At 41.1% G+C, this 15,185-nt stretch overlaps 1 protein-coding gene across 4 annotated transcripts in view; it reads left to right on the forward strand.

Annotated features, from left to right (window-relative positions):
- Positions 1 to 15,185, forward strand: part of DCAF1 (DDB1 and CUL4 associated factor 1) — a 56,018-nt gene that overhangs the window by 23,443 nt on the left and 17,390 nt on the right. For 3 of the 4 annotated variants that reach the window (XR_009963121.1, XM_062610182.1, XM_062610181.1), the window contains exons 12-22: positions 432 to 601; positions 2,316 to 2,440; positions 3,517 to 4,777; positions 5,704 to 5,902; positions 6,595 to 6,677; positions 7,560 to 7,644; positions 9,028 to 9,261; positions 9,792 to 9,885; positions 10,357 to 10,461; positions 11,251 to 11,324; positions 12,529 to 12,633. Coding sequence is in view for 2 of the 4 variants with exons in the window: in XM_062610182.1 (XP_062466166.1) it covers positions 432 to 601; positions 2,316 to 2,440; positions 3,517 to 4,777; positions 5,704 to 5,902; positions 6,595 to 6,677; positions 7,560 to 7,644; positions 9,028 to 9,261; positions 9,792 to 9,885; positions 10,357 to 10,461; positions 11,251 to 11,324; positions 12,529 to 12,633 (2,535 nt within the window). In the remaining 2 variants the exon portion in view is untranslated. Of the gene's footprint in view, positions 1 to 431; positions 602 to 2,315; positions 2,441 to 3,516; positions 4,778 to 5,703; positions 5,903 to 6,594; positions 6,678 to 7,559; positions 7,645 to 9,027; positions 9,262 to 9,791; positions 9,886 to 10,356; positions 10,462 to 11,250; positions 11,325 to 12,528; positions 12,634 to 15,185 lie in introns of those variants that run through there. The other variant, XR_009963122.1, reaches the window with a different exon arrangement.

Here is a 15,185-nt window from a genome sequence, read left to right on the forward strand (position 1 = left end):
AGTAGGTTTTGTAGTCAAAACTTAGAAACTAATTGTTATTTTTTGCAGCTTTTTTTAGTGCTTAGGAGAAATACATTTTGAATGATAATCTAGTGACTCCTACATTAATAGCTTAAAAGCTGCTAAGTAGAGTTTTAATTTAATGTAATTTCTTAAATTGGCCTAAGCCTTGTAGGACTGCAAAGAAACTTAAAGGATATTTTTCTTAAGCTTATTATTGTATATTATAGTGACAGTTGCTGTACTCTTTTCTAATTGGGGAATAAATCAGACAGTAAATACTTAATCTGCAAGAGACAGTTTTGGTCTGCTCTTCATGAATGTCATTTTTGGTTAAATGCCAGCAGTGGGGGACTTGGTAACAGAATATCATAGTGCAGGTTTGTAACCCTTGTGATCTCTTCTAATGCTTCCAACTTATTTCCCCGCAGGCCTGTTCATATACCCATGAGCAGATTGTAGAGATGATGGAGTTCCTGATTGAATATGGTCCAGCACAGCTCTTCTGGGAGCCAGCAGAGGTTTTCCTCAAATTGTCTTGTGTCCAACTCATGCTTCAGCTCATTTCAATAGCATGCAACTGGAAGACGTACTATGCAAGGTGAGCAGTTTGCTGTGGTACTGCATTTTAGTAAAGTAAGTTGCAGTTATTGGGCAGGACATTGCATTTTGAGAGTTTTCTACCTTTCTGATAGCATTTAAAACAGGCCCATACTGGTTAGTGCTGTTAGGGCCTGTGCTGTAGCTACTCGGTGCTTGTAGAAGTTAACACTGTGGAAAGCAGGACTAAAATTTTGAGGTAGAGAGGGATTTCTGAAGAGCCAAAATGCCTCAGGCCTTTGATTTCTGTCAAATCAGCATCATAGTAGAGCTTAATCACTTTCTGTCTCATAATTCATCTTTTTGTTAGACTAGAAAACCTTTGAAGTAGAGGGTGAAATGAAGATCTCTTAATCCTGGAAAGAGGTGGATTGTCTGTTCGGATGTAGTAAATGTAGCTGACTTGAAAAGGACACTGTGTATCACTTTGATTTTTGGTGTTTGAAGTTTCCTGAGCAGATACAGCTGTACAGAAGAGTTGTGTGAATATGCAACAAGCCAGTATTCAAGATAGGAAAAAGACTGAAGATTGTTACTGTGGATTGCTCAGGTTCATGTTCCTAGAAGATACACAACCAGCTGTTAAACTCAACATGGTGTTAGGGGGGGGCTCACCTTATAGTGCTCCACTTTTAAGTTTCTCCCTTGTCTTGACTGCAGACAAGCTGTGAGAGCACCACAATATTCTGTTATCTTTCCCTCAGTCTCCCTACCCAAAATATTTGCAGCATCCTTAGAAAAGAAAGGAAACTGTGATAGAATACCATTAGGATCCTGTCCCCAGTTCAAAAGGAGGATGGGTGCAAATTTCCAGTCTTTATTTATCCTAATGACCATCTGCTTCCCAGAGTGAACTGAGATATCTCTAGAGATATGTTCTGGTGAGTCACTGTTTGCTGTAACTAATTGTCATAAGCAGTATTCTTGTCACCAGGATTCCCCCCTCCTTATTTCTGCTGCCTGCATGAGTTCCTTTCCTAATTCAACTTGAAAGCCTTGAAATCTGTTTTGTTTCTGCAGTCCCCTGCCTACCTTTCCCTCTCTCAGGTTGCACTCTCCTGGGTAGTTTCTGTTCTCCTGTTTTTTATTCTCTGCAGCTGTTTTCTAATTGCTGCTTGGGTTAACTGTTACCTTCCCACATGGGCTTACAAGTCTTCACCCCTTTTCTTGCATTCTGCTCTCCTGCCCCTTGTTTGTCAGCTCTTTTCATCTTCCATGTGCCTGTGTCTTTCTTAAACTGGTGCCTGTGTTGATGCCTTTTTCCTATCACAGTTGCCTGTTCTACTGCTGAACAGTTTCCCTTCACTTCAGAAAAACTTCCTTCCTAGTTGACTGTGACTGTATTTTAGATGTGTTTTCCATCTACCATGTACAGTTAATGTTAGATTTCCAAGCTTAATTTAGAATACTTTTGTGGATAAGTCTTAACATTCTTGCTTACATAAACAGAAATTGACAGTGCTTTTAGGAGCCTGTGGGCAGTGTGGGATGAATGTTGACAGACTGCAGGCAATGGTATGCATGTGAGCACTGCCTTCTGTGGAGGCAAGCCCATTAAAAGTGAAACCTACTAAAATGAAAAGGCACCATTAAATACGTCAGATGGGACTGATTTACTCCTATTTGTTGGAGTAGAATAGCTTGAATACTATGTTATGTATCGAAACAACTCTCTGTGTATACCTCTAAGAAGTCTTTCTGTTGTTGTCTTCCAGGAACGACACAGTACGATACGCTTTGGATGTACTAGCCATCCTGACTGTGGTTCCTAAAATCCAGTTGCAGCTGGCAGAACCTGTGGATGTGTTAGATGAAGCTGGATCTACTGTTTCCACTGTGGGTAAGCTGAATATGGTCCTTATGACTTACTTCTCAGTTGTCTTCTGCTACATGTTTTTTAGCTGTCTCTCACCTGGGGTTAGGTGAGACAAGGGTTAAAGTAATTCATGTATTTAGAGTTATTGTCAAGGATGCAAATACATGTGAGAGTAGACTGTGGTTAGAATTGTGTCATGATTAGAACTGTGGCTGGGTTACAGATTTGAAGACATGGTCTTTGAGTTGCACTTGTTTTCAAGAGCTCATTAAATACAAATGGAGGCAAATCTGCTGTTGTAATGGGAGTATTAGGTTCCTGAACTTCCCAGAAATTTAGTTCTCCTGGGGATATGGCATCTGAGAATATGGGAGAGGAGCACTTACAGTTGTTTAAGTTATGCTCGAATGGTTATCTGCAGGTTCAGTATGCAAATGAATGAGATGTGTGTGGATCAGATCTAGGGTTTATGCATTAACTGGGGCTTGACTCTGTTTTCTTAAGAATAGAAAAAGGCAGAGTTAGGTATGGGCAAAAGGATTTATTTTGCACAAATCCTTTTTCTAGACAAAACACCAGTTCTTTCTTGAGTGAGGGTTTTGATCTTCTGAAGCAACATGAAACAAACAGGTACTTTGTCAGGCCTGCCTCCCTTTGGAAGCTGTGGTATGGGTGTTGGTTTGGTTTGTTTTTTGTTTTTTTTTTTTCTTGTATAAGAGGGTCCCCTTCTTTCTTCTCTGTTTCCACTTTGTTAGTATTTATACAAGACAGTTGCTTTCTGCAGTAAGAATCAGAGGTGTGCCTGTGCATCTTTCTCTGTGCCGGCTATCCCAGGCTTTGTGTTCTGGGCCATGCCTGATCACCTTCTCTGAAAGATTGACCACTTACTGGTGATGAAGTGGAGGAGCATCTGTGTATGAAAATGTTTTGCGAGGGAGGTAGAATATGTCTTACACTTATTAAGAGAATGTCAGGAATTCCCAAAATGAAAACAGAATTACCTCTTTTCCACACATTTGTTGAAGACGCCCTTACTTTTCTGTTGAACTGTGTAAGATACATTTTACAGTACTAAAGAAACTATTTATTTCCCTCACTAGGTATTAGTATCATCCTTGGAGTTGCTGAGGGTGAGTTTTTCATTCATGATGCTGAGATTCAGAAATCAGCCCTTCAAATCATCATCAACTGTGTGTGCGGCCCAGATAATCGGATCTCCAGTATTGGCAAATTCATCTCTGGAACTCCTCGTCGAAAGCTTCCTCAGGCGCCCAAGAGCAGTGAGCACACATTAGCCAAGATGTGGAATGTGGTACAGTCCAACAATGGCATCAAAGTGCTGCTGTCATTGCTGTCTATAAAGATGCCAATCACAGATGCAGATCAGATCCGGGCGTTATCCTGCAAAGCCTTGGTGGGGCTCTCGCGTAGCAGCACTGTCCGGCAGATCATCAGCAAACTGCCGCTCTTCAGCAGCTGCCAAATTCAGCAGCTGATGAAGGAGCCGGTGCTCCAGGACAAGCGCAGTGAGCATGTCAAGTTTTGCAAATACGCTGCAGAGCTGATCGAGCGTGTCTCGGGGAAGCCATTGCTGATTGGCACAGATGTGTCTCTGGCTCGGTTGCAGAAAGCAGATGTGGTGGCCCAGTCAAGGATCACGTTTCCTGAGAAGGAGCTGCTGCTCCTGATTCGGAACCATCTCATCTCCAAGGGCCTAGGAGAAACTGCATCTATCCTTACTAAAGAGGCTGATCTACCTATGACTGCAGCATCTCATTCATCTGCCTTCACCCCTGTTGCGGCTGCTGCCTCTCCTGTGACCCTGCCTCGCACTCCTCGCATAGCTAATGGCATCTCAGCCCGTTTGAGTAGCCACACATCTGTAGGTTCCACTGCCACCTCTGTCCATGCTCAGACAAGGCCATCTGCATCCCAAGGTCCACTTGCTCTTCCAGGCCCTTCTTATGCCAGCAACTCTCCTCTGATTGGCAGGATTAGTTTTGTGAGGGAGAGGCCATCTCCCTGCAACGGCAGAAAAATCAGAGTGTTGCGACAAAAATCGGACCATGGCGCCTACAGCCAGAGCCCAGCTATCAAAAAGCAGTTGGACAGACACCTTCCTTCCCCACCCACCCTGGACAGTATAATCACAGAGTACCTTAGGGAGCAGCACGCCCGCTGCAAGAACCCTGTTGCCACCTGTCCCCCTTTCTCTCTCTTTACTCCCCACCAGTGTCCTGAGCCAAAACAGAGGCGCCAAGCGCCAACTAACTTTACCTCACGGCTGACCCGCAGGGCAGCCTTTCCGAAGTACGGAGGGGTGGATGGTGGCTGCTTTGATAGACACCTTATATTTAGCAGGTAAGGAAGAAAAATGTTTCTTGATCCCTCTCAGGATGTATCCTGTGACAAAAAGCCTTACCTGGATTCAGGCTGTGCTGTCCCACAGAGGAATATCCTTGAAGAGAAAAGTGTTTCAATTCAACAGTGACAAGTGGGAGAGCCTTGAAAAGCTTTTTCAGAAGTTGTTCTGTTTTTCTTATACTGACCCTTAGTACATAAAGCACACTTTATTTCCAGTATCACGTTAATTCAGTAGCAACGTTGACTAATGAAGCTTACAGCTCTTTGTTTTCCATTGGAAGGTAAGTATGTATCACTGGTTTTACACAGGAGTGTAGCATAGCCTTGAGGTTGGTTGGCTGATAGATGCAGGACAGCAGAATCCATGTTTTGCTCTTGCAGCTATGTCCACAGCACCACAATTGTTAACCTTTTTCTGTGGCCTTTCTTTGCAGAGGTTATATTAGAAGATGATGTAAAGTTTATAAAAATAAAGGTGACACATAGATGAAAGCATCTTCACAGTGAAACCAGTATGACCTTGGGAAATTATGATAGGAGGTTACTTGGCTGGGTCTTTTTGTGTTGAGTGTTTCAGAACTGTGAGAAGATTTTTTGCTGACTGTCTTTACTTATCCAGGTGACAGCATTACAGGTTTTCCATCAATGGAGATTTGAAGATGGACTCAAAATGCTTCAACTTAATGATGTCCTTTAACAGAAGTACTTAATAGTGCAAAACAAACCCTGAAATGATGCAAACATGGTTGTAACACACTCACTTGAGCACTAGTCTTACAACTTGCACTTAGCTTGTCCTAGAAGAAAGCTGTAAGTTGTACCTACATGACATTTAGGGGCTGGATTTAATATCATCACACAGCATTTTAGTTTTTGCTTTTCTTCTGTCTTTTGGCTGACCCTTCTGTTTCTACCTTCTCCAGGTTCCGGCCTATTTCTGTGTTCAGGGAAGCAAATGAGGATGAGAGTGGCTTTACCTGTTGTGCGTTTTCTGCAAGGGAACGATTCTTAATGCTGGGTACTTGCACAGGGCAGTTGAAACTCTATAATGTGTTTGGTGGACAGGAAGAGGCCAGTTACAACTGCCATAACTCTGCCATCACGCACCTTGAGCCATCCAGGGTGAGTAATCAAAGACCTGTTCTGAGTTTTAGAAGTTCTCACAGCCTAAGCCCTAGTATGTTGTGAGCCCATCTGGATATGTAAATCTAAAATGCACTGCTGGGTGGGCTGCAATGCCTGTCATTAAAGTGCTTGTAGTAGTTACATACTCACATGCTCTCTGTCTGTGAGTTCTAGAATTAATATTTGTTTTTCTTCCCATGATAATAGAAAAGATGCACAAATGGCTATGTACATTCATAAGTAATAAATATATATGCTTGGAAGTGGAAAAATGCTTAAATTGATTTTGTATTTACGATAAATGTGAGATATCAGTTTATATAACCTCTGTTGGAGAAATAAATATTTTGGGGGATGATTCTAGGAAGAAATAAAAGGAATTATAAGTAGAATGAACTCTACTCACAGGGCAGCAAAATACAGGCATGGATTATCCTGATTTGTATCTATTAAAATCATAGATAGTTCCCATTGTTATCTATAACATTTTCCTTTGTCTGCCAGGGGCTCTTTCTCTTAATACATATTAGATACCTAGACTTTATCCTCACAGGAATAGTTTAATAAGCACAAAATCTGCTACAGTTCCAAAGTTCATCTTGTAAGTTAAAATGTACAGGCAAAATAACCTCTGTTTTCCTTCATATTCTTTTCCCTTCCTCCCCCTCCACTCCCAACTGAAAATACAGGATGGATCTTTATTGCTGACATCTGCTACGTGGAGCCAACCTTTGTCTGCATTGTGGGGAATGAAGTCTGTCTTTGATATGAAGTAGGTATACTCTGAGCCAGCTGTGGGGTATGTTGCAGTTAGAAGAACCATTCAATATAGGCAGAAACTCTTAAGAACAAATCCTGAAAGAACAGTACAGCTCAGCTCTCAAAGTCTCTTGTGAAAAAATAAAATATGCTGCCTTTCCTCTGTTGAGTATCTTCCCTATTTTATTTGGTACAGGCAGCTTTGCTAAATTCTGACTACCTAAAGTCCTGTTTAATGCAAGATAGATAAGTGGAATCACTGTTGTCTCTGAAGGCAAAGACATACGTTTGCAATTTTATTCTCATGTTTGTAAATTATCTTGACAATATTTCTGTAGCCAGTTACAGGATTTTCCTAGCGCAGTGATTGGCTTGGTGAGATTTTCAGACCTGGATACAAGCTATTTCAGCCCTGAATAAAGCTATTTAAATAGGAATTCAGTACTAGCATTTGTTCCTTCTTGTTAAAAAAAATGGGTGGAAGGTTCTTTGCTTTTATAAGGTTTGACTGTTGTCTACCTTAGTTGTAAGCAACAGTTTTGTTGTGACCTGTTTTAGGTCAGCTAGGGGGCATTTGTCAGATAAAAAGTTTCATGTGCCCCAGGCTTGCATGTGTGTTTGAACATTCATGGTGCTGTTCATTGCTCAGTCCTCTAAATAGCGTTATGCTCATGGCAGACCCTGTTGATGACAAGTCTGAATTTGCTGCTTGTGTTTTCACTGGTCTGCTGTAAAGGCTGTGTTTGTAATAGATATTTTCCTGCCAAAGCCTTTTCTCTACTTTTTTAGTTTTCTGAATTGTTGAAACCTCTGCTGGAGGTGTTGGGGTAGTGCTTGGTTCACAAGGTGATTTGAATCTTCAGTTCCTTTACTTCTTTACTGACTCTATCTACAGGCATTCCTTCCCTGATGACCACTATGTGGAATTCAGCAAGCACTCTCAGGATAGGGTCATTGGCACAAAAGCTGACATTGCCCATGTAAGTATCAGCAAAGGTCATGGTTGTGAAGCTGGGACAAGAATATAATTCTTCAGAGAACATTTATACAGATCCGGGTGCTGTGATGTTCTGTGCAGCTGATGAACTAAGAGGCTTTAGAAGAAAGCTTAGAAAGTGTCAAATAACTTCTCCCTGTGTCTAAGGGTATAAACTTGACCATTCCAAACCAAATGTAGCACACTGTGTGCAATGTCTTGCCTCTGTAGTTAGTATTCTGGGCAGTTGTGGCATTTGCTTTGTTTTGCTTTGAGACATATCATGCAGGACCTCCCCTTCCCCTCCTTTCCCCCCCAGTGCCTGAAGTTGCCTGCTTTGCCTTATTTGTCAGTAATAATGATAATAAAAGTTCCACTGTTAAGAGTAGCTCAGCCAACATCTGTGGGAAATGGCCTATTAAAAGTGTTCTCCTTTTGTCCCCCAAATTTGCCACTTGCTTTTGGGTATCTTAAATTACTATTTAATTATTAATTAATATTTGGGTATTTAAATTTTTTAATTATTTCCAGAGACTCTAATTTTTTTATATGAATACCTGCAGATGTGACAGACATGGGCTTCAGAATGCTTCTGTTCTGTGTTAATTTACATTCATTATAGGCACTGTCTCTTTTGAGAGTATTTGCATAAGAAATTGCCATGAAACATGATTTATTCAAATTATGTGTGATTTTACATACTGCTCTGATTTGTTATAAGATCAGTTTGTGTATTGTGTGTTTATGTGGTAAACAGATTTGTTTTCTAATTCTAGAGATTGTTTTCCTCTCAGGTTTGAGTGAGGGCTAGGCTCTGAGGGATGGTACAGGTCAAATTTATAGGAGAAGATGGTCATAAAGCCTTTGTACTAGTTAAAGCCCTTTTTACCTTTGTATCTTCCAAAAGTTTGTTGGGACAAAGCTCACAAAGTTGCCAGGAAGTTTAACTCCTCTTCCACAGTTTCTGGCTTTTTTCCCCTCAGTGTGTGGAGTTTTGTGTTTGTAAATACCATCTGCTCTGAAGGCAGTTCCATTTCCAAACAGTTTCTGGCTAAGTGGTACCTTGTGACTGCAGCTTCGCAGCCCACTTTTCGTGATGGGGTTAGTTTTTCTGGAGCTAATCCTGATCGTATTGAAATATATCAGTGAGCTTGCAGTAAGCTAAGTACTGGCCGAAACATGTTGTGAGACTAGGTTCCAGCTGTGAAGAACAAGTAAAGATCTGGTGGGAAGGCTTATCTTGGGAACGCTCTCACTTGAAATGGAAAAGCAAAATGGGAAAAGGGGTGATTCTGGAAACAATCTAGAAGGGGGAACATGGGCTGGACTTAGGCACAGGTACATTACAAATTGTGACTAATCTTTCTTTTTCTTTTTAATCTAAAAGATCTATGATATTCAGACTGGCAACAAGCTATTGACTCTGTTTAACCCAGATCTTGCCAACAACTACAAGAAGAACTGTGCCACTTTTAACCCCACTGATGATCTTGTCCTAAATGATGGTGTCCTCTGGGATGTCAGATCAGCACAAGCCATCCACAAGTTTGACAAATTCAACATGACCATCAGTGGTGTTTTCCATCCCAATGGGCTAGAGGTCATAGTCAACACAGAAATTGTATCCTTTTGGCCACTCTGATAAATGACGTGCTGGACGTAAAGAATTTATGTTGATAAACAAGTAGCTGTTTGCAGAAATTGTATTAATCGTCTGTTGTGTTACAGGTTATGAATGGTAACAACAGTTTTGTCTGTGAACACTGAAGTAGGGGCTGTCAGAGCTAGCTATCTTAAATCTAGATTCTGCCTCTGATGCAGCCTAGAGGAAATACTTAACAGAGAGAGAGAGTAAGAGAGATTTTCTTTAGTAATATATTGTGTGATACCTCTGCTCTATTCCCATCCCAAGGTCAACCTTGAAGCTACTGCAGTAACTTCTCATAACTAGGAACTGCATTTTGAGTATAAGAGCTTTTTCAGTTTGAACACATGGAAGGGATTGTGGTGCTAGAATTTAGCTCTGGTTCTGCCATATTTGCAAGAGGGTGGCAGTGGTGTTTCTTGAACACAATCAGTTGTTTGATGCTGTACTGAAAAGAAAATAGAGACTTTTGATTGTTTGTTGCTCCTTAGCCTGTATTTTTTCAGTGGGACCTCCGAACTTTTCATTTATTACACACAGTACCTGCACTGGACCAGTGTCGTGTGGTCTTCAACTATACTGGCACAGTTATGTATGGAGGTAGGACTTCTCAGTTTCACATTACTGTCCTTGATCACCTCTGGTTTGAGATAAGTAGATGCTTGTTCTGTGAAATTGGAAGCTTCAGAGAGTCTGTCTCACTCCAGGCCTTACTGGCATGTGTGAACTGTTTTTTACGGGATATTTGTACTCTGTGTGTTGCTGACAAAGTCAGTTTTTTCTAACAGCAATACCACAACTCATTTGTGAGATTAAAAATCAACCTATTGAAAAAGAAAATGTGTGTAACAGCAGATCTGATGATGCTTGAGAAGAATTTTATCCTCTGTATTAATTTTCAGTGATCTGCAGTATCAATAAAGGCAACTCTGAAGAGTATACATCAAACAGATCTTACTAAGCTATTAAATAAAAAGAAAATTCATTTAAGAGTCTAATTTGATCTTAAGTTGATTAATGATCATGATGAATGGAAGGTGAATTTGTGGGATAATCTTTTCTTTGTATCAGCTATGCTGCAGGCAGATGATGAAGATGACCTTCTGGAGGAGAGAATGAGAAGTCCCTTTGGCTCTTCTTTCAGGACATTTAATGCAACTGATTATAAACCTATAGGTAAGAGAGAAGAAGCAAATAGCTTGGTCTGGAGGTTTAAAGATTTATTGAAAGTTCTGCTTAGTAACCTTCACTTCCTGCATTCCTTTGCATGAGTGACAAAAATCCTGCTATGACCTGCTCTGACTGAAGTTTGGCAGTTGGGTTTAATACTGAAATAGGTTCAAGTATCATATCCTGTTCAGTGTGTGACTGTCTTACTTGCTCCCATTCGGCATTTTTGGCTTTATTTTCCTTTCATCTTTCCAAGTAGGGCATAATCTGACAATGTAGGTCATTTGGCCAAGATGTCTTTGGTCCATTTTCAGAAAGTCCGTCCCCACCTCCCCTTTCCCCAGCAGCATTTCCCCTTGCTGGTAGTTCAGAATGCTGTCAGTTTGGCCTCCAGCTTGCAAAGCTTCTGCAGCTAGGCTAATTGCTGCTATGGGCATAAACAAATGTGGGGTTTGCTATGAAAGGAGACATGGCTCACAACTCGGTCCCTTGGTTGCCACCTATCCTGGAAGATTATCTGTTGTTTACTGTGCTTAGAGAAGCCAATAAATGTGTTATCAAGGGATGAGACACTTTGCAGAGTGGGTTAAGAACTTACCTGGCTATTTTTTATGACAGCCTCCAACATGTTTATTCCTTATTACAGGTGGAGTTTGTTACAAATGTTTATTTCACTTCAGCTGTTGTTTCTTGTCCCACAATTTTATTATCTGCTTTTAGACTTAGATCTTTTATTTCAGCAAGCATTAAGTAATATGCAGTTAACCACTGAGTTTGTTTTGTGATGTTTTCCAGCTACCATTGACGTCAAGCGGAATATCTTCGACTTGTGCACAGACAGCAAGGACTGCTATCTGGCTGTCATTGAGGTAAAGGAGTTAAGAATACACTCTGGGCTCTGTAGCTGCGGTTTGAGTGCAATACTTCTAGTTTCTTCTTAAAACCTTCAAAAGTGATGATTCTGGAGTTCCTAATGTTAAATTCATGTCCCAGGCAGTGGTGGTGTTCTGATGATGGTAAATATGTTGTTAGTTTTTTCTTGTCCACCCACAGCAGTCTTCTGTTTCTGCCTGCGATTCCTTAAACTTCCAAGCACATTTGCCTCTCTTCTTCAAACACTTCCCATTTTAAAATGCGCAGAGGTTTTCCTCTTCATAAGCATAGAGAAGTGCAATTTTTTACCTATTTATAGCAGTAATTTCCTATTAAAATTTGCACTGTATCAAATAACCAGGAAAGTAATCTTCCTGGGACTTCCCATGGAGCTTTTCTGTGAATCACTCTTATTGTTCCTTTTTCACTTGTCTTCCTAGCAAAATCCAGAAGCTAAGGATTTGAAGCCAAAGTTACTGAGTGAAACTTCTTGTTTAGTAGGGGGGGGAAGTAAAATTAAACTAACGGGTCCAGTTCTTTGTCCAATAGTATGTTGCCAGTACCTAGTTTCTTGACCCTGAGTATGGACTAATTTAAAATCCTGTCTACTTAATACTCTGAACCACTGATCCTTAAAGACAACAAAAAGCTAGTCAAGAATTTATAGGAGGACAAGCTTCATGTTGTAACTCCTGGAGTTGGAGTTGTCAAGGTAGTGAGGCCCAGATAATGAAAACTTTCATTTATAGGAGCCATTGGAAATGTTACTTCAGGGTATGTGGCAGCAGTGGTTGCTGGGGTCAGACTACTGTCTGCTTGAACTCTTGCAATATGACAGCTTTTAGCATTCTCTCAAGGTGTATGGTTCAATGATATGTCAGGGAGGCAAATTTATAGGGAAGTGGTGTGTAGTCAGGTGAGAATGGACCCGTAGCATGTTAAGGATCCAGTAAATGTTTTAAATCTACTAGTAAGTGTGTGACTTGCAGGTGATGGAAGCAGAAAGTAAATCTCTACATCACTCCTGGACTGGTCCTTGAAACCAAAAGAACTTGGTTTTAGTGCTAATTGTACTGCTGCTACTAAATGGGAGGGAAAGATTTTGTGAATGTTTCTGTGGCTGAGATCAGATACATCACTGAATATGAACACTGAGCTTAATTCCTGGGGCTAATTCCTGTGTGGGCATCTCCTCTTCAGAATCAAGGGAGCATGGATGCCATGAATATGGATACAGTTTGCAGACTGTATGAAGTGGGCAGGCAGCGTCTGGCAGAAGATGAAGAGGATGAAGAAGATGATCAGGTGAGAAGCATAGCATTAACCTACTTATTCAAGAGTAGCTGTTAGCCATGTACATGTGAGAGGCCATAGGTGTTCTTTGTTACCCATAAAGTACAGATGCCTCATTTGATGTCACCTAATATGAAGCAGGTCGCTTTACCATCAGCATAAAATTGAGACTATCTTGCAGTACCTGTGTGAACTTTGTGCCCTGTAAAAGACATAATAGTTTGTAGTTTCTTTATTAGTTTCCCTAAGTATTTCAGTCTTCATAGAATCATAGAATGGTTTGTTTCAGAAGGGATCTTAAAGCTCATCTAGTTCCAATCCCCTGCCGCAGGCTGGGTCACCTCCCACCAGATCAGGTTGCTCAAAGCCCCACCCAACCTGTCCTTAAACACCACCAGGGATGGGGCAGCCACAGCTTCCTTGGGCAACCCATTCCAGTGCCTCACCACCCTAACAGGAAAGAATTTCCTCCTTATATCCAATCTAAACTTCCCCGGTTTCAGTTTGAACCCGTTACCCCTTGTCCTGTCACTACAGTCCCTAATGAAGAGTCCCTCCCCAGCATCCCTATAGGCCCCCTTCAGATACTGGAAGGCTGCTATGAGGTCTTCACCCAGCTTCTCTTCTCCAGGCTGAACAGCCCCAGTTTTGTCAGCCTGTCTTTGTATGGGAGGTGCTCCAGCCCCCTGATCATTCTCATGGCCCTCCCCTGGACTTGCTCCAACAGTTCCATGTCCTTCATGTGTTGGGGACACCAGAACTGTACACAATACTCCAAGTGAGGTCTCATGAGAGCAGAGTAGAGGGGCAGAATCACCTTGTTTGACCTGCTGGTTAGAAACTTTGAGATTTATTATACTAGGGTTGGTTGGTTTGGGTTTTTTTAGTATTTTAACACCCAGTAGAGATGGTGGTATATGAGTGTTTCCTTTTTTTATATTCCAAGTGTCATATTTGGGCATAACTTGTCACCAGTTTCTGAATGAGACACAACTTGTGACTGATGCAGTGAAACTGCACCCTGCTTCTACACAGCAGAATGTTTGAAGAACTTTCAAGAAAGGTGTGGGCTTGCATTGGGATGTGTTGGTTTTCATTCTCAGATCAGCCATTTGATCTCTGGCAACTTGATGAAAGAGCTAAGAACTGCAGTAAGTGCACCTCAGGCTGCAGTTGGTAGAACACACAGTAGCACAAAACACTACAGTACAGTGAGAAGTAAAGACACATTTGTAGCTTTTAGGGTGTCAGGTGTGGGGTTCTCTTGGTTTGGTTTTGAGTTTTGGTTTGGTTTTTGGGGGTTTTCTGGCTTTTTTTTGTCTTGAACAGGCAAAGACCTTATGCTTTAATTCCCTGAAGATTTTAAATGCTCTTTGGTGTCTGCATTCTAGTAAAATCATGTATTTGTATCTCCTGCATGAAAAGCTGACTTCACCTTTTCCCAAAGAATACCAGAAAGTGATAGTTTGCTGAGCTTTTCCAGACTGTGTAGAAAGCTGGGTTTCTGATACGCTTTCTATCTCTGAATCTTTGTGTTGCTGGGTTAAAACTTACTTTGTAGTTCAGCAGACTGGATGCAGGTCCCAGGAAAGAGTACTTTTTTTTTTGTAGCTTGTTGTTACTATCACACTTTCACTGCAATTCTGAAGATAAAGCAGTAGTTCTGTTTGGATACATAGTTTGCTGGCATGTCCTCTCAGTGTTTTATGAATTTGCAGGTGAAGTCTTTCCATTCTTATGAAATCATTGGTTGCTGTTTCTGTCCCTAGATTGGATGGACTCAGTTTAGGAACTGAATGATTGGTAAAGAGTAGAATTCCATGGGAAGCAGTGAGCGGCGTGGAAATTACTGTTCCTTCCAAAGTGTTTCTACTTTCTTACAGTCCTTACCTTAGGCAGTGGTTCCTGTTTTTGTCTCTGCTTCTGCTAGTTTTGTTCACATTCAGTATATCTTAGTAAGCTTATTTCTTTATGAAATCTCAAAACCCAGTTTGAAGCAGAAATTGGTTTTGCATTATACAATGATTAACTAGCAGCTGTTTTGTGACATCACTGGTACGTGTTGACTTAAGTGGAGGTCTGTGTTTGTATAAGAGGACACAGTCTGAATGCTGTTGGTTCCAGGCTGTAACACTAGGTACCAAGCAGAGATAAGGTATCTATCATCCATTAAATGTGACTGGGGATGTTTCCTGTCTTACAAATGGAGGTGACCCCAGCAGAACTGAAGTACGCTAAAAGGTTTTCTAGAAGGTTTATGGAGTATTCGGACACAGCTGCTCTCGGATTTATTTGCAAGTTAAGAGTGACTAGTTGATATTACATAATTGCTGCTTTTTATGGTCTTTATTTCTGGGGTGTATAGATGTTTCCTAGACAGTAACTGCTAGGGATGGTCACAGTCAAGTGTCTTTTAGTAAGAGAGATTTGGCATTAATATAAACAACATTTATAAGCCCCAATTCATTTCAGTCTATATGTGTTTAACAAAATATAAACCCCTGGCTTTCTGTCCACAAAATATAAACCCCTGGCTTTCTGTCCCACAGCTGTTCACTGCTGTT

The sequence above is a fragment of the Pezoporus occidentalis genome, unplaced genomic scaffold (assembly GCF_034315485.1).
Source record: "Pezoporus occidentalis ecotype Australia unplaced genomic scaffold, CSIRO_AGI_Poc_V1 ctg145, whole genome shotgun sequence".
NCBI lineage: Eukaryota > Metazoa > Chordata > Aves > Psittaciformes > Psittacidae > Pezoporus > Pezoporus occidentalis.